Source organism: Canis lupus, chromosome X (genome assembly GCF_003254725.2).
Source record: "Canis lupus dingo isolate Sandy chromosome X, ASM325472v2, whole genome shotgun sequence".
Lineage (NCBI taxonomy): Eukaryota > Metazoa > Chordata > Mammalia > Carnivora > Canidae > Canis > Canis lupus.
In genome coordinates, this window is record NC_064281.1 from 119,864,234 (window position 1) to 119,890,616 (window position 26,383).

The 26,383-nt window shown below is 40.8% G+C and overlaps 1 protein-coding gene and 1 pseudogene across 1 annotated transcript; one reads left to right on the forward strand and one right to left on the reverse strand.

The window, feature by feature from the left end:
- Positions 1 to 151: 151 nt before the first annotated feature.
- On the forward strand, positions 152 to 6,349 carry GPR50 (G protein-coupled receptor 50). Its single transcript, XM_025460966.3, has 2 exons — positions 152 to 436; positions 3,408 to 6,349. The coding sequence occupies exons 1-2, from the start codon at positions 250 to 252 to the stop codon at positions 5,114 to 5,116; spliced, it is 1,896 nt and encodes a 631-aa protein (XP_025316751.1). The 5' UTR covers positions 152 to 249; the 3' UTR covers positions 5,117 to 6,349.
- A 9,751-nt stretch (positions 6,350 to 16,100) lies between these two features.
- LOC112668530 (60S ribosomal protein L29-like) lies at positions 16,101 to 16,600 on the reverse strand (annotated as a pseudogene).
- Positions 16,601 to 26,383: the final 9,783 nt, after the last annotated feature.

Below are 26,383 nucleotides of genomic sequence, written 5' to 3' on the forward strand. Positions count from 1 at the left end.
GTCCGAGAAGAGTTGGAGACCAAAGCGGGGGTGTTCAGGGAGTTCTGATTGGTCGGGGGGAGGGACTTGGGGTGGGGCTAGCCACCTCTTGAGGCTTTAAAAGCTCATCGGAGAGGGGCGGGATGCTGTCATTCGCTCTCTGATTCTCGAAGGGGAAGCATCTCTCCCGAAGCTCCAGAGCTCCTGGTGACAGAGCAGGTGTTCGCGGTCCTGACCGGCTGGGAGATCCTAACGGGCTCCGGCGGCAACATGGGGCCTACCCTGGCAGTTCCCACCCCATACGGCTGCATCGGCTGTAAGCTGCCGCAGCCAGACTACCCACCGGCTCTCATCATCTTTATGTTCTGCGCAATGGTTATCACCATCGTCGTAGACCTGATCGGCAACTCCATGGTCATCTTAGCTGTGACAAAGAACAAGAAGCTTCGAAATTCTGGTAAGCCACCCTTCCTTCTTCCTACCCGGCATTCAGCCACTTGCCACCCCCTAGGGCATTAGTTCGGGCGCGTGAGACAGCGAACCCCGGGACAGGACCCTCACACCGAAAGTCCGTATCCCCAAATTCCCTGCGAACCTGGGCGGTGATGTTATGCTGGGGCCCCATTAATTTAGAGCTTCTCAAGGCCGAGGGAGCTCAGGAAATTAGCTTTTGGCGTCCAAGATCAAAGCCCGGGTTCCCGCGGTGCGCGGTAGACCTCGGAGGCCTGCCCCGTTGGAGACGTGATGCGGAGGGAGCCGGCACCCGAGCCGAGAGTGCGGCCACCGTCTGGGGACAGCACGCCGAGCCAGACGCCGCAGAGGTGGCCGCGCCAGGGCAGCGCGGGTCGAAATGATGCGGAGGGAGCCGCGGGGTTGCGACCCGCTCCGGGAAAGTTAAGTTCTCGGCGGCTGCGGCGGCTGCGGCGGCTGCGGCGGCGCCTACGGGAGCGCAGCTCAGCGGCCTCGCACTGAGCCAGCGGAGCCCCCGCTGCCGCGGCCCGGGGCTCCCGGGCGGCTCCGGGGCGGCGGAGCCCAGACCGTAGCGCCTGAGCGTGGAGCGGGGTGGTCTGAGCCCGCGGGAGCCGAGCTCCGTCCGCCCGTCCCAGGGCGCACGGCGGAGAGAGCAGAGCGGCGGGCTGCGCGCAGCAGGCGGTGGCAGCGACGGCAGCGGCGGCGGAGATCGCGAAGTCCGTAAGCGGGGGTGCTGGGGGGTCTCCGGGCGGGGCAGAGGAGAGGCCCTGGAGCCTGGCGTGTGGCGCGGGCGGGGGGCTAGAAGACTGCAGAGCGGGGCGGGGATGGCGGGAGGGTCGCGGGGGAGCTCAGAGGCGGGGCGGGAGACGCGGAGAGCGCTGAGAGCGCGGGGAGCTGGGACGGGGTGGCGCGGCGGCCGAGAATCCCCTCGCTGCCAGCCGGTGCCGACGGGAGGGGCGGGCTGCGATCTGGGCTGGGGGGCGTGGGAGGCTGCTGGGAGCCGCGGTCTGTGGGGGGCCGGGGGAGCGAGGGTGGCAGACGTTGCAGAGCGGGGAGCCCCTTTTGCAAGTTGGGCGGGAGACGGGCCCGGGAGGGGAGGGGAAGCAGAGGAGGGGAGAGGAGGGGCAAAGGAGCCTGAATTCCGCGCTCGGGTCCCAGGAGGGAGGGGTCGGCGTCCGGGGTCTCTGCTGCTGGGGTCCCGGCTGGCTGGGGCGGGGGGGGTGGACGAGGGGGGAGAGGGGCGGGGTGAGAGGGTCGGGTACCCGCTGGACCCAGCGGGCGGGGGGGGGGGTGCTCGGGGAGAGGAGGCCGCCAGTCTCGGGGGGATTAGTCTGCCGGGATGAGGAATCCCAACTACCATCTAAGTTTCAAAATTCACGGATGGGCACACAGTCATTAAAAGTTTTCTTCTAAACTGGTGGGCGTGTTTGATTTCTTTTTGGTCCCCTGGAGACGTGGGGCCGCACGCCTGGACCTCACCTTCGCGCCAGCAGTGCGGTCCCAAGGAACCACGGAGCCCCAGGGACCACCTGCGTAGCCCATTTTCTTTCTTTACTTTTCTTCTTCTTCCTCCCCCCCCCTTTCCCCTTCTCCTTTCTTTCCTTCTCTAATTCAAATAAAGGTTTTTATGGTTGTTGTGGTTTTGTATTTAAGGCTTTCCCCTCTGTCTTTCCCACTCTCCATCACCCAATTCATTTCTTTGAGAGAAAACCCTAGAAAGAACCTCTGGGTAGAAAGCGCTGAGGCCACGCCTTGGCTGCGCTGGCAGGAGAGTAGAGGGAACCATTCCTTTGCCCTTTTAAAAAGTGCTCATTTTCTCCTAGTCCAAGATGAAGTGCAATATGTCGCCAAACCAATGCTAATTAGCAACGAGGTGTTTCAAAAAAAAGGGGGGCTGTGCGCCTGCCTTTGGCCTCTTCCTCCTTTCTTTTGGAAAGGCTTTTTGCAGAAACGTTCCTACCGCTGCCCTACAAAACAGGAGTGGGGGCCGCCCCCCCCCCTTGACTTTCCTGTTTAGCCACAGGCTCCAGTAAAGTTCTGTGCAGGGGCGGGAGCTCTTACACAGGGAGTCGAACGCGCGGGTGCGCGGCTCTGCGCTGGACCCGCAGGTAGTGGGCACTTTTGCTAATCCTTGCAGGGATTTTCCTGATTGCTTTTCTCCCTACGCACTTTTTTGGTCTCAGACTAAATTTTACAGGGTGTCCCCCTCCTTCCCCTCAGTTTTCACCCTTTGCCTACCTCGGAAATGGTAAGTACTTACTGGGCTTGGTCGTAGATTATTGTCTGATCGCGTTTTCTTAAGAAGACGGTGGCCTCTAGCGCCCTTTCTCGGACTGTTCTCCTTACACATGTTTGCGTTGTAAAAGCAATGCAGGGCCAGAGAAGGCAGAGGCTCATTCATTTTTTTGGGGGGGGATGTTGGGGGTGGTGGTTGAGGCTTCCTGACATTCCTCCAATCTCTTCCCTTCCCCCCATGCCTCCAGCCACTTCCTACCCCCAGCTTTCCGGAGCTGCCTCTGCGCCCCTCCCCCTTCTCTCCTTATCCACCCCCCCCAGGGAAAAAAGTTTGTATTTTGTTTTTGTCTAAGATGGTGGCAGCATGTCCCTGTGTGAGTTTGAAGGGCTCCGCAGAGGGCTTCTGTGCTTATTGCTTTCTGCCATAAATTGCTTTTTTTTTCTCAAAACAGACATAACATTGAAAGGAAAAAGCTGCACAAACGACAGGTCTCCCAAACCTGCTTGTGCATGCCTGTATGTGAAAATAAGAAAACCCAAGACTACTTCTTTATTTTCTTTTTAATTTTTTTTCAAGACTACTTCTTTAAAAGAATTCTAGAATCGTAAATTGTCACCACTTCAGCTGGCTTTTTCCCTCCAGTTTCACTTTATTGATTTCCATACGTGACCGTTTATTTTTCTCTGTTTCCCTCCCCTCCCCTCTCTGATATGTTTTTCAGGCAACATCTTCGTCGTGAGCCTCTCCGTGGCCGATATGTTGGTGGCCATCTACCCCTACCCTCTGATGCTGCATGCCATGGCCATTGGGGGCTGGGATCTGAGCCAACTGCAGTGCCAGATGGTCGGATTCATCACCGGGCTGAGTGTGGTCGGTTCTATCTTCAACATCGTGGCAATCGCCATCAACCGCTACTGCTACATCTGTCACAGCCTCCAGTACGAGCGGATCTTCAGTGTGCGCAACACCTGCATTTACCTGATCATCACCTGGATCATGACCGTCCTGGCTGTCCTGCCCAACATGTACATCGGCACCATCGAGTATGATCCTCGCACCTACACCTGCATCTTCAACTACCTGAACAACCCTGCCTTTGCTGTGACCATCGTCTGCATCCACTTTGTCCTCCCTCTGCTCATCGTGGGCTTCTGCTACGTGAGGATCTGGACCAAAGTGCTGGCAGCCCGTGACCCGGCCGGACAGAATCCTGACAACCAGCTTGCTGAGGTTCGCAATTTTCTAACCATGTTTGTGATCTTCCTCCTCTTTGCAGTGTGCTGGTGCCCTATCAACGTGCTCACTGTCTTGGTGGCTGTCAGTCCGAAGGAGATGGCAGGCAAGATCCCCAACTGGCTTTATCTTGCAGCCTACTTCATAGCCTACTTCAACAGCTGCCTCAACGCTGTGATCTACGGGCTCCTCAATGAGAATTTCCGAAGAGAGTACTGGACCATCTTCCATGCCATGCGGCACCCTATCCTGTTCCTCTCTGGCCTCATCACTGATATTCGTGAGACTCGGGAGGCCCGTGCCCTCGCCCGTGCCCGCGCCCGCGCCCGCGACCAAGCCCGCGAACAAGCCCATGAACAAGAACCTGCCCGTGCCTGTCCTGCTGTGGAGGAGATGCCGATGAATGCCCGGAATGTTCCACTGCCTGGTGACGCTGCAGCTGGCCGACCTGAGCGTGCCTCTGGCCATCCCAAACCGGCCTCTGGCCACTCCAGGTCTGCCTCTGCCTACCGCAAGTCTGCCTCTAGCCACCATAAGTCCGTCTTTAGCCACTCCAAGCCCGCCTCTGGCCACTCCAAGCCCGCCTCTGGCCACCCCAAGTCTGCCACTGTCTATCCTAAGCCTGCCTCTGTCCACTTCAAGGCTGACTCTGTCCATTTCAAGCCTGCCTCTGTCCATTTCAAGGCTGACTCTGTCCATTTCAAGGCTGCCTCCAACCACCCTAAACCTGTCACTGGCCACCACATTCCTGCTGGCAGCCATTCCAAGGCTGTCTTGAGCCCTGCCACCAGCCCCCACAAGCCCACAACAGGCTACATCAAGCCTGCTGCCACCCACCCTGAGCCCACCACTGCTGATAATCCTGAGCCTGCTGCCGCCAGCTCCCCCCAGCCAGCGATCGCCAGCCCCCCAGAGCCTGCCAACGCTGGCCACCGTGAGCTCACTGCCTCCAGCTGCCCTGAGACCACCGCTGCTGGCCACGTTGAGTGTGATGTTGCTGACCTCCCTGAGCCTGTCTGCAGCCCTCCCAGTGCGTCCCCCGAGCCTGCTGCCAGCCCACTGGAGCTTGCCGCCGCCGCCAACCTTCCTGACCCCACTGTGACCACCACCACCACCACCACCACCACCACCACCACTGATTATCATAAGATTGTGGTTATTGATGTTGAAGCTGATTCTGATGAAATGGATGTGTGAAACATGCTCTTAGGGGTGGTCAAGTAGTGGTCCACTTTCAAGTTTGTTTAGCATATGTAATTCAAAGTGACATAACCTACTGCACCTGCACACAGACACACACAGACCCACAGACATGGTGTAAGCTACATCCACTCTGTAGGCATACTCCTTTACATCACATACTCTGAGAAAGTGTGTTTGTGCGCGTGTGTGCGCTTGCTATTTTAGAGACCAAATTTCCCCCAAGTTTGATATCTGTTGTTCTGAGCCTCCTTTTCTTCCTATAGTTGACCTTGAGCCAACAGTGGTCCTTGAAATTTTAGACTTTGACTTTCCCCCACTCCCATGTCCCCCTTTCTTCCCTCTCCTCTCTGTTCCTGCTTTCTTCTCTCATCCCCCCCAGGGGTGAGGGAGGAGTGCTTCTGTAAGTAAATGTGACTGCAAAGCTTTACATTTTTAAGTGTGTAACTCTATATTGTACTTTTAATGGCAGTCAGAAAGGTAGTTTTGATAAAGTGCAAGTACTTGAAATGGTTTCTTTTCTAAATTTCAACAAGATATGATCCATATCTGAAGAACACAATTTGATAAGCTCTTATTAAAGTACATTTTTCGGCCTATGAGTTCAAATTGCAAAAGGAAAGATATGATCAAACGTAATTATTTCTAATTTATGAAAATTCAAACTTTGGTGCTGATTTTTATAGTCAAATGGGAGTGCAAAGAATGAGCTGTTTTTACCTTGTTTGTAGTCACTTACCTTTTTAAGCATTTGCCAAAATTTTCTTTCATTTAGTTCCAGAGAAACAAATCCACTCATAAACTGGTTTCTTCTCCTAAAACCCAAATTTCTGGTTGCCAGGATCAATTATCTTCATGTACTTAATATTATAATTCAAAACTACCCTTTATCTCAGATTTTTTTTGACAACCTGATGTTTCTACATAATCAATTTTTACATTTTTTTTCATTCTGAAGGGAATTCAAGATAATATAGCTGGTCATCAGAAGTTGTGCTCTCCTCCCTTGTCTGTCAGGCTTGCAGCTAGGGACGGAGGCAGGAGGAAAAGATGCCACACCAGCCAATCCCACTACCTTTGGCTGAGTTTTTGTGATACACGACCTTAAGTTGTACATGTCTTGTATCAGCACACCTGATAGCCTGGGAAAAGATTTTTGTCTAGAATTCAAGAAAAAAATTGTTTAATAAAAATTTCAACTATTGATTCAAACCAACAACTTAAAGCAAAGTTTACTGTATAAAAGCGTGTAAGGATGAGTGGATATGTATTATACTGCCTTAATTTGATTCTGTATTTGTGTTAGCAATGAAATAAAAGTGTTTTTGTGGCTTTGGTGTGTGAATTGTTGATAAATTCACTTCCTCCACCGGATCCCTTGTGGGGAGAGTCAGGAGGTGGGTGGAAAAGCATTGACCCTGGGGGATCAGAAGACTTGGGTACAAGTGCCATCCTTTCTATGACCTAGTTGTACCCCACGGTAAGTCATATGACCACCACTCTGCCCAGTTTCTTGGCTCAGCAAACTGGCCAGGTTGGGGTGGGGTGAGGGGGAGGAGGGGCTCCCTGGGTTTGGCGTGTGTGGTGACAATGGATGACCTCACTTGCTTGCTCTTAGACTTCTGGACCTTGCCTGCCATGGCTTCTGAAAACAGATCCCTTTTTTACCCCCATCAAAGGCATGAAGCCAGACCCCGATAATGTCACAACCCCAGAGCCTGTTGGGACCAAGTAACAGAGCTCATGAACCAGTGAGGGGAGGCACAGAAGTGGGATGCAGGAGGACAGGTGGTTTCTTTTCTAGCTGGAAGATGGGTGGCAAGACCCCAGCCACTGGGCAAGGTTCCCTGACCTCAGGAACATAGTCTCAGAAGAACCTCTGATGACAAGGAAATGCCCAAAATAAGGTGCTCTGCAAAAATAAAAATGGATTCAAAATAACATACATTAGGATAACAATTTTGTCAAGAAAAAATGTACACTTAAAAGTGTACATATACATAGACACAGAGTTATACACATGTAATCATTCTATACAGGTTTAGCCAGACAGTATAAACTGAGGTCATCTTAACTTTCCGTGCCCAAATGACAGTGGTGTTTGAGCCCCACAGAATGACTGCTGGACTTTAGGCTGACTCCCTGTGTGAAACTTTTGCCAAATATTACTGGACACCCCGAAAGGGTATTTCCTTCCCGGCTCACAAACTGTTCTATAGCCAGTATCTCCTGCCATGTTTTCCAGGTCTCCCTCTCAGCCACCACCCACGGAGCTTTGCTCTGGGTGAGATTGCAAGTATTCAAACCAAGGGTGCTGTGAGCCAATGCTCTAAACTATTATTCTCCAAGGGGGTCAAGGAGTACAGACTTCTGAGAGGTGAGGGGAGGAGAAAGAGAACTATACATATTTTTTTACAACTTTGTTCCACACTCTGCTCCTGAGTGCCTGAAGCAACACTGCTTATGCCCAGAGTCTTACAAAGTCTCATGAAGAGGGCACTGTGGCCACTCTGCTCACCTGCTCACCCACCTCCACCCCTGCACCCCCGCCCACTGCCAGAACAAGCTGCAGTTCGAGCACAGAGCCAGGAGACATTTCTGTCTGCCTCTCCACTCCCCAAAATCAAGGAGCCTCATAAACACATCTCTGATTTACCACCCCCACCATGAGTGACAAAGATAGGACTCTGAGTCTCTGTGGTCAGGTTTAAGAGATTTTGTAGTTCTCCATAGGACAATGCTAGGCTTCTCATTTTATGCCAGTGAGAACACAAGGGCTGGTTTTGCTGACTTCCCCAAAGAGAGAGAGAGAATCCATCTCCAGGTGAGTTTAAATCTCTATAGTTAAGGGATTAAAAAAAATTGCAAGCAACTTTTAAATGACGGTTTCCCCCAGTTTCTTTTTTCACCTTTTTATATGGATATATAATGTACACACTGTAAAGTGAGAGCTTGACAAATTTTTGTGTATGTACATATCCATGTAACTACCACTCTGAGCAAGATATAGTCTTCCAGAAGGCTCTCTTTTGCCTTCATTTAGTCAATACTTCATCTAAAAGCAACCACTCTCCCGACCTCTATCTCCATACGTTAATTCTTTCTGTTCTAGAACTTCATATAAAAAGAAGTATACAGTTTGTAGTCTATTGTACACAGTGTCTTTTTTTTAAAACTGATAAATATACATAACAAAAAATTTCCATTTAACCATTTTAATTGTACAATTCAGGGGCATTCAGCTCTTTCCCAGCATTGCATAACCATCACTATTCATTTCCAGATGTTCTTCATCATTTCAAACATAACCTCTGTAGCCATTAAATAATAGCTCCCTATTCTCCCCTCCACAGCTCTTGGTAATCTCTATGAATTTGCCTATTCTAGGAACCTCATATAAGTGAAGTCACACAATATTTGTCCTTTTGTGTCTGGCTTCTTTCACCAGCATAATGTCTTCAAGGTTCATCCACGTTGTAGCAAGGTGTCAGTATTTCATTCTTTTTATGGCTGAATAATATTCCATTGTATGGATACATCATTTTGTTAGTCCGTTCATCCATTGGTGGACTGTTTCCACTTTTTGGCTGTTTTGAATATTTGCCTGCTATGAACATTGATTTTCAAGTATTTGGTTGATTTCCTGGTTTCAATTCTTTGGGATATAGATATAGGAATAGAATCGACAAATCATATATTAGTCTGGTTTCTTTTGCTCAATATTAAGTCTTTGAGATTCATCCACTTTTTTCGTGTGTATCAGCAGTATGGGGAGGTTTTGTTTTATTTTTATGCAATACTCTACAGGATGAATATATCACAATTTATTTAGTGATTCTGTAGATGGACTCTTGGTTGACATTTGGGTTATTATCAGTTTGGGGATCTTATAAAAAATATTTCCATTAACATTCTTGTACATCTCAATTTTATTTTATATTGAGATATAATTTTACATACAGTGAAGTACATAAATCTTCAATGTAGAGCTCAATGAATTTTTATGTATGTTTACACCTGTGCATCCACCAGGGAGATCAATATATAAAATATTTCCAGCACTTAGAAGGTGCCATTATGCTAATTAATTTTGCTGGTTCTTTAACTCCATTTAAATGGAAGCATACAGAATGTAGTTTGTACCTGGCTTTTTTTGCTTATCATTTTGTCTGTTATATTTATGCATTGCTTTGGTAGAAATAGTACATTCTTTTTTATTGCTGTGTATAATTCCATCATATTGAGTACAGCAATTTTTTATCCATTCTACTATAAATGGACATTTGGGCTATTCTTGGGTTTGGGGCTGTTACGAAGAAAACTGTTATGAACATTCTTGTACATGCCTTTTGGTACACATATGGATTCATTGCTCTTGGAAATACACCTAGGTTTGGAATTGCTGAGTCATGAGTATGTGTGTATTTAGTTTTAGTACACACTGCCAAATATTTTTCCAAAGTGGTTGACCCAATTTATATTGGCATCAGCAATGTGTATGTTTGAGGTGCTCTGCATTCTTGCCAACATTCAGTAATTTTGGCCTTTTAATTTTAGCTATTCTACTGGTCTAGTGCTGTTTCATTGTATTTTCAATTTGCATTTCTTTAATGATTAATAATGTTGCCCATCTTTCACATGATCATTGATCATTTGGATATCTTCTTTAGTGAAGAGTCTGAACAAAAATTTTGACTGTTTTAGATTTGAGGTTTCTGTCTTACTGGCAGTAGAAGAAGTTCTTTATATATTCAGGAAATATATACAAATTTCGCAAATATCTTCTCTCAGTCTGTTGTTTGCCTTGTCTCTCTCTTAATTGTATTTTTTGAGGGGCAAAAGACCTTAATATTATGAAGTCCGATTTAATCAGTTTTTTCTTTTATGACTATGCTTCGTGCTTAAGACATTTCCGATTACTCTAATATAATGAATATTCTCCTAGGTTTTTTTTTCAGGAACATTATAGTTTTGCCTTTAACATTTAAGTCTATGCTTCATCTTGAGTTAATTTCCTCTGTTCAGTGTGAGGTATCAGTCAAGGTTTGATTTTATTACATAGCCATGGTTCGTATTTTCATTTTATCACCACCATGTATTGAAAAAACCATCTTTTGCCCACTGAATTGCAGTGGAGACTTTGTTATAAATTAATCATATAAAAATAAAAATTATCTATTCTCTCTCTATCATTTATCTATCTTTCTTGTCTAGTCTGTCTCATTAGCCTATGTGTCTGGCCCTTCATCAAAGTCACATTGTGGTTTTTTAATTTTAATTAAACTATAGGTTATATACAGTGATAGGCATACATATTAAATGTAGAACTAAATAGATTTTATCTCACATGTGCATTTTTATATCACCATCTTCCAGATGAAGGTGTAGAACACTTTATAATCCCAAAAGGCTCTTTCATGCCCCAACTCAGTCAATATATCCCCCCCAAATACCATCAATCCACATTACTTTGAAAAAGCAGATCATAAGCTGATACATAATTTTGTTAACAAATCCATTCATATACTATGAAAAGACATATATTTTAATGTTTTCTATAGTAAATATATACATGTATTTTTTAATTGAGATATAATTCATCATTTTAAAGTATTCTATGAATTTTATCATTTTTAAGTATTTAGTGCAGTGTTTTTCTTCTTTTTTTTTTTTTACTGGATTCACAGAGGTGTACCATCATCACTGTTATCAGTTTCTTGAATATTTTCATCACCTGGGAAGAAAATCTGTATTATTATAGTCATTCCCTATTACCTCCTTGAGGCCCCATGACAATCACTAATGTACTTTTTGTGTCTACAAATTTATCCATCCTAGACATTTCATATAAATGGAATTATATAATATGTGGCCTTTTGCATTTGGTTTCTTTCATTTAGTATAGTTTTCAATGTGCATTCATGTTGTAGCATGTATCAGAATTTTGCTTATTTGTAATGCTGAATAATATCCTTTTTAAAGAAAGATTTATTTATTTGAGAGAGAAAGAGCATGAGTGTGAAGGGCAAAGGGAAAGGAAGATAAAAAGACTGAAGCAGACTCCACACAGAGTGCAAAGCCTAACTCAGAGCCCGATCTCAAGACCCTGAGATCATGACCTGAACTGAAACCAAGAGTTGGACACTTAACCAACTGTGCCACACAGACGCCCCATATTCTTTTGTATGTATACACCACTCGTTGTTTATCCATTCATCTGTCAATGAAAATTTGTGGGGTTTTTTGTATATTTTTTATTGGAGTTCGATTTGCAAACATATAGCATAACACCCAGTGTTCATCCCGTCAAGTGCCCCCCTCAGTGCCTGTCACCCAGTCAATGAAAATTTGAATTGTTTCCACCTTTTGCCTATTGTGAGTATACTGCTATGAACATTGACATACAAATATATGTTTCTGGATGTGGGAAACTAGAGATAGAAAAACAATATGAGCCTAAAGGAAACAGAAGAAAAGAAACAGTAAAGATCAGAGCAGAAATCAATGATATTGAAAACTGGAAATTGATATATAAAACCAATATAAGGTAAAAGCTGGTTCTTCGAAAAGATCAGTAAAATTGATAAACTTCTAGCCAAGCTAAGTAAGAAATGGAGAAGACACAAATTGCTAATATTGGAGATGAAATATCAGTCATCACTCTTGATCCTGTGGGCATAAACAGGACAATAAAATAATACTATGAACACGTCTATGCCCATAAATTTGATAACTAGATGAAATGGACCAACTCCTTGAAAGATATAACCTACTAAAACCCACACAAAGAATTCTGGGTAACTCCAAAGCTGTTATGTACTCTCCTGTGGCTGCTAGGCTTCTGTTTTTCATGATTTCTATTAGTTGTGAAGTTACTGATTTTCTAAGCTACAGTAGAGCTAAGGGAAGGGAACAGAATTAGGGAAATTTAAAGCACCACCAAACTCCCTGTTCTTACTAAGATTCAGTCATTTTTATGGAATAAACTTTCCTCGGATTGTTGTAAGACTTAAGTTAACTTCTAGAGTTCTGAAAAAGTCGATTTTGACAGTTTTTGTGATGTTCTTGCTTTTATGGAGAAGTACATTTTTGGAAGCTCTTACACTACCATTTGAAAGTGCCCTCCTGCACTTTGATTTCTTTTCACTTGGGTAGTACGTCATATAAATCACTCCACATCAGTTATGGAGAGCTGATTCATCCTTTCTTACAGCACCATTTACTCAAGCACTCTTCTATGTATGGACATTTAGGTTGTTTCCAATACTTTGCAGTTAGAAAATATGCAATGAACATCCTTGTGCATATGTATTTTTGGATTGTTGGAAGTTCATCTTCAAGAATAGCTTCTTAAAATCTAAATTTCTGGATTGTAAAGTTCTATTAGGTCTTGCTAATTTCTCTCTGGAAGTGCTGTATTGCTTTGCATTCTCAGCAGCAATGAATCAGCGTGCGTGTTTCCCTATAGACTTATCAAAAGATTCTATTGTCATATTTCTCACAGTTTTCCCTTTCTGCTAGGTAGCAAATGGTATCTCAGTATACTTTTTATCAGTGATTCTCTATATGTAGTGAGTTAGAATATTTTTCTCATGTTTAAGGGGAATTTTCATATTCTTTTTCAAGGTGAATTATCTGTTTATATAGTTTCCTCACTTTTTGGTTCTTTGTCCCTCGATTTTATAAAACTTCAGATTGCTCTTTTTTTTTTTTAATAGAGTTGCTAATCACAAGTCATGCCTGAGCCTTGATATTTTTCTTGTGCAAATATTTCAGGTCAAATTAAATGCCTTTTTCAGTGGCTATGAGTCACTGTGATTAAATTCAAGTTATTTGAGAATCTCATTAATCAGCTGCAAAGGTTCCAGAAAAGGTTCAATAACCTGAGTAATTTTCATTAGAGTCAAGCCATACAGGGACTGAGTTTTTACTATTGAATGAAACTCCTGTGTGGGGTCAGGAGCGGAGATGTAGGAAGTTGGTAAGAAGTTTTCTGATAAAGTGTAAAATTATGAAGCACGAGTCATTATTCTTTTGTAAGTTAAAAGAGGAGGGTGGAAATTAAACGAGAAGGAGCTATAACTTTAGGAAGAATACTTTTAAAATGAGGGTTAAGGGCAGCCGGGATGGCTCAGCGGTTTAGTGCTGCCGTCAGCCCAGGGCCTGATCCTGGAAACCCAGAATCGAGTCCCACGTCAGGCTCCCCGCATGGAGCCTGCTTCTCCCTCTGCCTGTGTCTCTGCCTCTCTATCTGTCTCTCATGAATAAATAAATAAAATCTTTAAAAAAATAATAAAATGAGGGTTAATAGTTGGGTAGATTAGCAGGAAATACAGTGAAAGGGCAAGCAAAAAACAATTATCATAGATTTGATACATATTTATTGAGTATTTATCATGTGTAAGACTCTCTTCTAGGCACTTAGAGTCTGTGGGAATTACCAAGATAAACAAGGGAGAATCTGTGACCTAATCTAGAGACCTGAAATGAACGATGTGGCCTTTCATTTAAGCTACCATTTACTAAGCTCCTACGATGTGATAAGCACCACTCAAGGGACTTTACTTCTCTTATCTCTAATTGTCATAGAATCACTGCCAGGTTAATATTATTTACTCTTATTTTTAATAAGAGGAGATTGAGGCCAAGAAAGGTTAAGAAACTGGTCTAGAGTCAGAAAGCTGTCAAGTTGGACAATTTGAACTCCCATCTGCTTAGAAAATGCCGAATACCAATTTTGAATACTTTATAGTGAATTCTGTTAAGATTAATCAAAGCAGGTTAGCCTAAGATAACAGCAATAGCTAAACTTATTTCATAATTTCTATGTCAAACATGGCACTCAACAATTTACATGGATCATAGCTAATCTTGAGATAAAATTTAAATGTTTGGACTCTGTTGCACATCTGAAACTAATGTAACACTGTGTGTCAACTACACTTGAAACAAAAATAAATAAATGTTTGCATTCTTTATACTCTTTCTGACACTACCATCTACCTTATTGTCTACATTGAAATCCCAGGTTTCATCCAACACTCCTACCTCACCCATGTCCATTTGGTTGACCAACCCAGTACATTCTGCTCTTCAATAGCAATTTAATTCATCTTTTGTTCTTAATCCTTAGTCTGAACCACCATCATATCTTAGATGGATTACTTTAAGTGCTTCTATACCCATCTCCCAACCTTTCTAATCTACTTTTTGTAAATTGCAGATCCAAATACATTGTTCCTCCAGTCCTCCTCCTACCTTTAGCCTGGCAGTTCCTTTCCTTGACCCACTCCATACATCAGCTCTATCAAACTGCCTTGCTCTTCTCTGGTCCTGTCTCTATGTCCCTCAGTTTCTAAGAGTTCTTCATTTTTAGGTGCATTTTCATGGTGCAATTGCCACGCAATTTTTAAAATTCTTTATTTAAATTTAATTTAGTTAACATATAGTATATTCTTAGTTTCATGGGTAGAATTTTGTGATTCATCAGTTGCATGTAACACCCAGTACTCATTATATCTAGTGCCCTCCTTAATGCCCATCACCCAAGTATCCCACCACCTCCCTTCCAGCAACCTTCATTTTGTTTCCTAGAGTTCAGCAACTCTTCTGGTTTGCTTTCCTCTCAATTTTCACCTTATTTTATTTTCCTTCCCTTCCCCTATGTTCATCTGTTTTGTTTCTTAAATTCCACATATGAGTGAAATCATATGGTATTTGTCCTTCTCTGACTTGTTTCGCTTAGCATAATACTCTCTAGTTCCAATCATGTCATTGCAAATGGCAAGATTTCATTCTTTTTGATGGTTGAGTAATATTCCATTATATATACAATAGATATTATATATGTATATCTCACATCTTCTTTATCCATTCATCTGTCAGTTCACATTGCCATGCAAATTTTTAAAAGCAAATCATGTTTATTAGATTTCTTTTATTGCCTTTAGATTTTGAGTCATAGTTCGAAAGACCTTCCCTACACCAAGATTAAAGAGGAATTCCCCTATATTTTCTTTTTTTTAAATGTATTTTATTTATTTATTTATGAGAGACACAGAGAGAGAAAGGCAGAGACACAGGCAGAGGGAGAAGCAGGCTCCATGCAGGGAGCCCGATGCGGGACTCGATCCCGGGTCTCCAGGATCACGCCTTGGGCTGGAGGCAGGCGCTAAACCTCTGAGCCACCAGGGCTGCCCTCCCCTATATTTTCTTCTGATACTTGCATGATTTTATTGTTTACATTTAGCTCTCTCATCCATCTGGAGTCTTTTTTTTGTTGTTTTTTTGTTTTTGCCTATGCTGTGATATGGATGTAATTTTATCTTTTTCCCTGTGAAATTATCTGGGTCTGCATTTTTTTATGGAGTAGTTCTTTTTATAGAAATTGGTCCATTTAAGCTTTCTAACGTTAATGTGGTCAATTTCGGTAACTTGAATTTCCTTAGGAAAGTATTCATTTCCTCAAGTTTGTTTACTTAGAGGACTCATAAATCTAAAAATTTCATTTGTTTCAAAGGTAATTTTTCATCTTGTCAGTTCTTATTTTGTGTATTTGTGCTTCCTTTGTGTGTTTCTTTTCTTGATAAAGTTAGCAAGTACTTTGTCTATATTGTTAATCTTTATAGAATTATACCTTTATTTCCTGAGCTATTGTTTTTATCTTTTCTTCATTTATTTCTGCTTTTATCTTTGTTATTTTCTGGTTTATTTTGGGTCATTTTAAATTCTTTTTCTAGTTTAATGAACTTGGAATTAAACTCATTTTTTGTTATTTCAGTTTTCTGGATAAAAGTGTATAATGCAAAAAAATTTTTTGCCCTATCCTTTCCTTAAATGCATCCCATAGATTTTTTTTTTTTTGACAGATCCTGCCGCAGGTTTATTTGTACAAATAGTACAGGAGGACATCAGGCCCATGCAGACAGAAGCCCAGGGGTCATACCAGTCCTTCCATCCTCACACTGGCAGACAGAAGCCTCTACATTGGAGGCTTTGTGGCCCCCTTTGTGGGGGCCTGGGGACTTTTGGGAACCTTTGCTGCATGAGTAGAAGCAGGAGCCGGAGCCGGGGTTGCAGCTACAGCCTGGGCCTTGGTTTGAGCCTTGGCCTTGGACTTTGGCCGGTAGAGCCTGAGACCTTTGGCAATGCGGGTACATGCCTTTCCCTGAGCTTGGGGTGAGTGGTGTAGGTAAGTCGATTGAGCTTATGGCTGTTGCCCTTTGGGATCTTGGGCTTAACCTCCTTGGGCTTGACAAGGGCCTTGATAGCCTCGGCACGTGCAGTCATGGCCTTGGCATTGTTGGTCTGCATCTTCTTCAGGCCCTTCTTGTTGTGCTTCTTGGCAAAGCACATGTTCCTCAGGAACTTGGGGTCTACCCTCTTAAGAGATTTGTATCTTTGTGATTGGAGTTTCTTGATGCCATTTCTGTGCCATTTTTGTGACTGGTTGTGCATGGTGTGGTTCTTGAACTTGGCCATGTCTGCACTAAAGCCCAGGGCTCCCCAAACCATCCCATAGATTCTAATAAGTGATACCTTTATTGTTATTATTTTTTTTCATTCTGTAATTTCAGGTTTTTTAAATAAGATTTTATTGATTTATTTGTGAGAGACACACAGAGAGGCAGAGACATAGGCAGAGGGAGAAGCAGGGAGCCTGATGTGGGACTTGATCCCAGGACCCCGAGATCATGACCTGAGCCAAAGGCAGACACTCAACCACTGAGCTACCCAGTGCCCTGTAATTTTTTTGTACTTGCCATGTCATCCAGAAGTTGTTTAATAGGAGATTCCTAAATTTTGAGGAAGAAGGGCCTTTCTGCTTTTGTTTTTGTTGGTACACTCTATTTGTGATTATATGTTAATCAGAGCAAGTTTTTTGTGATATTTATATTTTATGAAACTTACTGATGTTTTCTTTGTGACCTAATAAATGATCAATGTTTGTCCATGTAGCCGTGGACACTTGAGAAGAGTGTCTGTATTACCTATTATCACGGTATAGACCTCAACATATATTCAAAATATCTATCTTATTAATTATTGTTTCCTAATCAATATGCACATTCTATCTCCATACATATTTTGTCCATTCGATTTATATTGTACTAAAAATGGTGCTTTTAAGTGTTTTATCTGTCTATGTTTCCTTGCATTCTCTGTAGTTTTTGCTTCGAAAAGGTGGTCACTGTGTTCTTTGGTGCCTATATATTAATAAGTGTTATCTGTTTATTGTGGACTGTAACTTTAACATTGAAATTGTCATTTGGGGACCCTGGGTGGCTCAGCGGTTGAGCCTCTTCCTTCAGCTCAGTTCATGGTCCTGGGGTGCTGGGATCAAGCCCCACATCAGGCTGCCCGCAGGGAGCTTGCTTCTCCCTCTGCCTATGTCTCTGCCTCTCTCTGTGTCTCTCATGAATAAATAAATTAAATCTTTTAAAATAATGTGTCATTAGTTGTCAGTTTAATACTTTTGGGCTTGAATTCTATTTTGTTTGATATCAGAATCACTACACTTTCTCTTTTTCTGTTTCCATTTGCCTGGTGAAATTTTGTCTATTCCTTGATTTTTCGTTTTTCTTAATCAGTTTGTTGTAGGTGTGTATATTATATACAATATATAATTATCTTTTAGTCACCTTTCTTGAGGTATAATTTACCTAACAAAATGCACCTATTTTAAGTGTGCCTATGATTTTTAGTAAATCTATAGAATTTTGCAAACATCAACCACTATCCAATGTTAGAACATTTCTATGACCTGAGAAAGATCCCTCATGGAAATTTGCAGTTCCTCCCCATTTTTCTCCCCATGTCAAGGAAAGCATGGATCTACTTTCTGTCTCAAAACATTCACCTTTGTGAGGAAACTTCATATAAATGAAACTGTACGATATGTATTTCTTTCACATGTGGCTTCCTTCACTTAGCACAAAAGTTTCTGAGATTTATCCTTGTAGCGAGTATCAGTGCTTTATTCCTTTTACTATTAAGTAATATTCCATTATATGCATATGCCACATTTTGTTTATTCATTCATCAGTTGATAGGCATTTGAATTGTTTCTACCTTTTAGTTATCATGAACAATGCTCTTATAAACTTTTATGTACCAGTTTTTGTATGGACACGTGCTTCCAATTTTCTTGAGTATATATCCCTAGAAGTGGACTTTCTAGGTGATATGCTAAGTCTATGTTTAAATTTTTGATGATATGGAGGTTTCAGTTTCTTTCCATTCTAACACATACTCTTCTTTTTCATTATAATCATTCAAATAGTTATGTAATATCATTGTGGTTTTATTTTGCATTTTCCTAAAGACCAATGAGGTTGAACATTTCTTCATGTACTTATTTGCCTTTCCTATGTTTTTGGTGAAATGTCTATTCAGAATTGCCCATTTTGAAATTGAATTTTTGTTCCTTTTTCTTAATAACTTGTAAGAGTTCTTTAAATAGTCTAGATATAAGTACCTTATAAGATACATGATTTACAATGATTTATTCGATTCTATGGGTTGTTTTTTCACTTTGTTGATGTTAATCATGTTTTAAAATTTTCTTTATTTTTGATGCTTTGGCTCCTTGGGGCCTTGCTGACTCTAGAGAGACTGTTCCTCCCTCTCAGGGCTAGTCAATTCTTGAAATGCCTGTAATATGCTTTTCATATACAAACCAATTACTCCAGAGCCCACACCCCCAACCACCTCCTTTATCTGGATCCTACTCTCCAGTAGGTAATATTCTCCTGCCCTAATCACCCCAGGGCTAGGTTCTAGAAAACTAAGGACAGTCTCTATGTCCCAGAGCCCACTGAATTTATTCAAACTAGCCAGTCCTAAGCCTGATTACCATGCCTTGCCCATTCCTTCCCATGGAAACTACTATAAAGGCTTTTGCCCATGTGTTTTCCCACTCCCCTGACCAACCTCATACTTCCACATGTGGTCCCCCGCATACTATGCTATGTCTCCAATTTCTAGGGACCTGGATGAATTTCTTCCTTTATGACAGTAATCTCTGTGTCTGAATGTCTACTATACCTGATTAAAACAAAAACAAACAAGTGCCAGGTTCTCTTAACACATGATGGTGCCTTTTAAAGCACAAAAGTTTTCAGTTTGATGAAGTTTAATTCATCTATTTTTTTGTTACTTGTGTTTTTGGTGTCATATCTAAGAAGGCTTCCCCTAACCCTGGGTCACAAAGACTTATGCCTATATTTTCTTCCAAGAGTTTATAGTTTTTAGCTCTGACATTTAAGTCTATGTTCCATTTTGAGTTAGTTTTTATGTATGGTGTGAGGTAAGAGTCTGATTTTATCTTCTTGCATATGGATATACTACTGTCCCAGTACCATTTGGTGAAAACATTTTTACTCTATTAAATTACCTTCATAACTTTGTAAAAAATCATCATCTGGGCTTATTTCTAGGCCCTATCTATTCCTTTGATCTATATATTTATTATTATGCCAGTGCCATGTTGTTTTGAATACCAAATACTATAACTTCTTTTCTACTTTGCATTATTGGAACAAATCCTACTTGGCCATAGTGTATTATCCTTTTTATGTATTCCTGGATTCTATTTATTATCCTCTTTAAGATTTTTTTAAACAACCATTTCATGAATAATACTGGTCTGTAATTTCTCTTCTTGTAATGCTCTTTTCACATTTTGGTATCAGTATTAAGTTTGCATGGTGTATCTTTTACATCCATTTACTTTCAATCTATGTATATCATTATATTTGCAGTGAGTTTCTTTTCTTTCATTTGTTTGTTTGTTTATTTATTTATTTATTGAAGTGAATTTCTTTTAGAGTACATATAATTTGGTGATATTTTTTCATCCATTCTGACAATCTTGGTCTTTTAATTGATGCATTTAGATCTTTTACATTCAGTACAGTGATAGAATTGGATTTAAGTCTACTATTTAATTATTTGGTTTCTGTTTGTTGCCTCTGTTCTTTATTCCACTGTTTTGCTTTTGTTAACTTATTTTGGGTTATTTGAGCTTTTTAAGTATTCATTTTATTTTCATTCTTTAAAATTTTTATTTAAATTCCAAACATACGGGCAGCCCCGGTGGCCCAGAGGTTTAGCGCTGCCTTCAGCCCAGGGTGTGATCCTGGAGACCTGGAATCGTGTTCCATGTCAGGCTCCCTGCGTGGAGCCTGCTTCTCTCTCTGCCTGTGTCTCTGTCTCTCTCTCTCTCTCTCTTTCTCTCTCTCTCCCTCTCTGTCTCTCATGAATAAATTTTAAAAATCTTTTAAAAAATTTTAAAAATAAATAAAAATAAATTCCAAACATACAGTGTTATATTAGTTCCAAGTATACAATATAGTGATTCAAAATGCCATTTATCACCTAGTGTTCATCTAGGATAAGTGCATTCCTTAATTCCCATGACCTACTTCACTCATTCCCCAGCCACCTCCCCTCTGGTAATTATTATCAGCTTGCTCTCTATAGTTAACAGTATGTTTCTTTTTATTTTGTCTATTATGTTTTTGATTCCATATCTTTGTACAGTTTCCTTATTGGTTTATCGATAGACCAATCTGTATCTTATCTAGCTACATATATATACATATATTTATGTTTGTTAATATTAGTTAAACTATGTATTATATATATGTGTGTGTATGTGTGAAATAGAATATACAAGACTCTCAACCATATAGATTTCTTTTCTCTTTCCTCTTTCTATTGTAGTTGTATCATGTATTATACTTATATACTTTGAAAACCCCATCCCTAAATGTTATAATATTTACTTTCAACCTTTACACATATTTTAAAGAACTTGAATGACAAAACAGTCTATTATATTTACCCAGATGTTTAACATTTCTGTTCCTTTTCTTTCATTTCTGATGTTCTAAATTTCCTTCTGGTTTTATTTCCCTTCTGTCTGAGAGATTAATTTATTAATTCTTGTAGAGCAGATCCGCTGGCAGAAATTCACTTACTTTTTCTTCATCTGTGGATGTCTTTATTTATTTAACCTTTATGCCTGAATAATATTTTCACTGAGCAAAAAATTGTGGATTAAAAGTTCTTTTCTTGTAGCATATGAAAAATTTTGATCCATGTTCTTTTGAGATTTCTGCTGAGAAAAAAACCCACATCATTCAAATTATTATTCCTTTCTAAGTAATGTGTAGTTTTTGTCATGCTACTTTCAATATTTTTTTCATGTCTAGTTTTGAACAGTTTGATCATACTTGTCAAAGCATGGTTTTCTTTGTCTTTATCTTGTTTAGGCCTCCCTGAGCTTCTTGAATATGTAGGTTTACATCTTTAGTCAAATTTGGGGAGTTTTCAGTCAGTATGTCTTCAAATTTTTGTTCTGCAAATATTTCTCCTCTCCTTCTGGGACTCCAATGACATGAAAGAAGAATGATAGAACTTTTAGTTTTGTCCCACAGGTCCCTGGGTCTTTTCATTTTATAAAATTGTTTTATTCTGTCATTCATATTGAATAATTTCTATTGACCTATCTGTAAGTTTAAGAACTCTCTCCTCCATCATTCTCCAATCTTCATGGAGCCCATCCTGTGAAGAGTTGTTTTGTTTTTGGTGTGTGTGTGTGTGTGTGTGTGTGTGTGTGTGTGTTTGGTTATTGTGTTTTTAAATTCTATACTTTGCAATTGGTTGTTCTTTATGACATTCTTTCTTTCTGAGACTTCTATTTTTCTACTTACTGCTAGAATGTTTGCGCCTACTTCTTGGGATTTAATAATAGCTACTTTAATGCTTTGTCAGATAACTCTCACATCCTTTTCATCTTGGTGTTGGAATTTGTTGTCTTTTCCCATGAAAGTTGAGACTTTATTGGTTTTTCATATTTTTCTTTTTCATATCTTCATTTCCAGTGATCATCATTTTTGTGTAAATCTACTTTTTTAACTGGAAATAGAGTAGGAGGCTTGTGTCTTTCATTCAATATTGTGCCTACTTGTGTCATCTGTTTTTACTTGATAGTAAGCCATGATCTCTACCTCTTCTCATTTCTAGTACATAAGAGAATTGTGTATTCTTGCCTGTTTTCTCTTGTAGACTGATAGGGTGAGATGCTGATCACTCAGTGCTTGGGACTGGGTAGAAGTTTTAATAAAACTTAACTCTGGTTCATCCTCCTTCCTTGGACATGGCCCTCTTATGCTCTTAATTGAGAACCATGTAGGTCTCTGTTTCCTCCATCCTAAAAGAATTAGGGATGGTAATGTCAAAAGAATGAAGTGGTAATATAAACATTCCCACAGATAGTAATGATAGAAATGGGATAATATGATTAAAAAAATTATTTAAACGTACTGAAATCCCTGTAAGAGGAACCAGAATAGAGATGATAATTTACTCTAAAACTTTAAGCTATAAGATTATGATTTTGTTGCTTCTGGCCCAAGAATGGTTTCCAAGCCCCATAACTATGACTACTGGTGGAGATTGTCTTACCAGCTGAAGGGGTCAGAGTATAGAGTTTGGTGATGTAAAAACAACTCGAAACTTAAAGGGGGAAATTCTAGAAACATGATCGAAAATTTAAAATGTTAACCCTGTTATCAAGAAAATGCAGAAGGAATGTGACCAAAATTTTAAATATAAACTACACCCAAACCCCTAAATAATAGCAAAAAGCTGTTTGACACCAAAGAGGAATTTATTCTTAAAATATAGAAGAAGGTAGAGATTTAGGCTCTAGATGGAACCTAGAGTTCTTTCAAGGGTCCCCAGAAACAAAAGATTCTTGTGTGATGGTGGAGGGGAATAGGAATGGTAGTATTAGAGAGACTTGAGAATTGAGAATTTAGGTTAAAGGTCAGGAAGATTCTCTCCATTTCTGCCCTCTTTTTCCTCAGACAGGCTTACATTGAGGTAGTTATATCTCAACACCAAAAAAAAAAAAGTTCTTGGATTAAAAAGAAAATGAGTAGGATTATAGCCACTGGCCTATTGCTGGGTGATGGTTTATGGCAACAATGTTATCCAAACATGTTGAAAGAGGGTAATTAATATTTACACAGATATTTTTGAAATGAATGGCCAAGATTTTATTACTCTGCAAAGGAAAGGGAGAAGGCATAATATGGGCAAGGCTAAAAGGTGGAAAGATTCATGGCAGGTTGTAGGGTCCTGAGTTGCACAGTTTGCATGAGGCATAAAGATGGTAGAACAGTAGAAAGAGAGTCCTGCATTCTGGAACTTATTCAGTCCACTCATTCCATCCTGTAGTTTGTCCAGAGCTACTGACGAAGGGGCTGCCTAGACAGGTATTTTATCACTTACATCATTCAGCTGTAAAATCCAATCCATTCTTTGGTTCATCGTATAAAGCAATTGTAGAAGTCATAGTCAATAGTTTTGGAAAGCTTTTATGTTAGGATAGACTAAAATTGATCTACTTCATTTAATTATTATGTCTTTTAGGATTTGCCAACCTTCCCTCAGACTCAATTGGCTCAAAACTAGGGAGACTTTCTTCTGCCTCTGAATTCCTATAGCATTTCTTTGACCAGACTTTTTGTTTGGCACTTGGTAGACTCATAAAATTTGGAGTTGAAAGAATTTTATTTAAAAGTCATCTAGTTGAACTTAATACTCACTGTGGGGATTTCTTCTATCATGCCTCTTATAGATATTTATCTAACCTCTGATTGGACACTTCTAGTAATAGGGAACTCTTTACTATTTAAGACTTCTCCACAGATGGATAGCTAGATATTTTCTTGGAGCATGTAGAGGACAAGTCTGAGCAGAAGACTAAGAAGGAGCTACTAGACAAGTAGAAGGAAAATGAAGAGTGGCATTCTGGAAACAAAGGCAAAAGAGAGTTGTTCCCATTGCCCTCAGCTAATAGACAAATTTCCCAGTTTTCCACTTCACCTTGGAGAAAGCACTTTTCACTTGCAAATTAACAAGTTTGCCAAATCCAAAGGAGGAATTTTGTCAGAATGACTTCTGGACAAATTGCTGAAAGAATATCAATGCCAGAGATTTTTCTTTTAACTCAATTTAAGTAAAGTCAGTAAAAGTCAGAAATAGAAGGACCATTTGAGATGATCTAGTTCCAAATCATCACTTTCCATTTGTAAAAGCTGAGACCCAGAGAGAGAGGAAGGCAGTTGCTCAGGGTCCCATTGTAGATCATAATGGTTTGAGAGCATAATGGTTCTGATTTTGCACTGATTGAATTTGGCAGAAGATTTATTTCACTAAGCCTATATTTTCACCCAAAAATTGAGTATAGTCATATGCACAGTAATCCACACTTCATAGGCATTTTTTTCTTTGTAAAAACCAAATGGGATAACATAGCATCTATTTTAACATCTGGGACAGAGTGGATACTTAGTGAGTGTAGATTCCTTCTCCTTCTCCTCCGTTTTCTCTTTTGAGAAGATGGCTAGTACATAATGAGACTTCATAATATTTGGTGATTGGAATTGGCTGTCACCTTGATGCTACACAGTGCTTTGTCCTTTCCAGAATCATTCCCATATGTCAGGCAGGAATTTGTAGGTACAAGTGACTTTTCACAGCTTTCCCCCAACTAAATTCCTGTACAAGTTGGACAACTCAACTGTCAAAACACTGGCATATCTGCTCCTTTGCACACTCATCCCCTCATCTGCCACCAGACCACTGCAGAGAATAGGAAGGCAGAAGGGAGTGGGAGTGAGATCAAAATTGCTCCTTTTTCCAAGCCCTTGGTCCATACAAGGATAATTTCTTTCATCTTGGAACATTTTTGCTTTATCATGTAGAGGCAAAAACCTGCCTTTCTCGAGCCCAGTGCAAGTGCCTTGTCCTGTGAGCCTTCACAGCACTTTGTACAGCTCTGTTTTATAAATAAAGAAATGAAGGGTCTGAAAGGTTAAATAACTTGCTCAGTCACAGACCTAGTAAGCAGCCTAGCTGAGCGGTAAGTTGACAATCATTCTTAAGCACTTTCCTTTAACATAGTTGTTGTTACCATATCCCTCATTTTACAGATGCCAAATAGTGGCTTAAGGATCTACCCAGAGTACTCTGCTAGTAAGTTACAAGCTGAGATCCACATAAATTACTAAAGATTTGCTGAGTGGACAGTCATCCCTCTGGAACAGGGTTCCTTGACCTTGGCACTAATGACAATTTGGGACTGGGTAATTTTGTGCTTGTGTGGTGTAGGGCTGCCCTGTGAATTGTAAAATGTTTAGTAGCACCCCTGGACTCTACCCATTAAATTCTAGCAGCATCCTCTCAAGTTGTAACCACTAAACATGTTTCCTGACATTGCTAGTTGTCCTGTGAAGAACAAACTCTATTTTAGAACCTTTGCTCTGGACCCCTGGTTACCATCTCTTATATGAGTTTTCAGAGTTTGATGTCTTTGGAAGAAGAAAGATAATCTTTCTTTCAGGGATGATGTTCTCAAACTCATGTGTGACTTAGAGTTTCCCATTTATGATTAGTTTTTCTGGCTTTGTTTTATGAGACTTGTCACTCTTTAATGGTCATGGAATTACAGAGGATGTCAAAAATTTTTAAATTTGGCTAAATCTTCTATGAACATGGAATGGTCATCTGTTAGACTGAACTAGAAAAAGTCAAAGTATTCAGCAAAAAACCATATAATCAAGAAAAAAGTGAAATGAATTGAAGATGGAATTATAGATATTTCCACCTTGACTCCCCTTTTCGGCTTGTTCTTGAGTCAAATCCAATACGAGCAGTATTCTTTGGATTTGTTGTTCAAACTCCATTTACCACAGGCTTCTAGGCCTCTCATAATTCTGATCTGGCTAGGAAGTACATTTATTCCTGAATCTGAGACAATGAATGCAGCCACTTCAACAGCTGAAGTTATGTTGGTATGGGATTGGTAGAGAGTTACATCATCTTGGCCTTTGAAAATCTTGGGCTATCACCATCCAGACTGTGCACCGAGCGCTCTCTGGCCTGAGCCCTTCCTTACTCCATTTAGGGCAAGATCATGATAGAGCAAAATAGCAACTTTATTCATAGCAGACAAAATCTGGAAAAAAAGTACATGTCTATCAAAAGGTGACTGGATAAATAAACTGTGGTATATCCTTATGGTGAGCTACTGCTCATTAAAAGCAAATGTGTTACTGATATATACAGAATATGAATGAATCTCCAAAATATTATGTTGAATGACAGAAGTCAGTCATGAAAGAGTATATGTCATATGATTCCACTTATGTGTAACTCTAGAGCAGGTAAATCTAATTTATGGTGAAG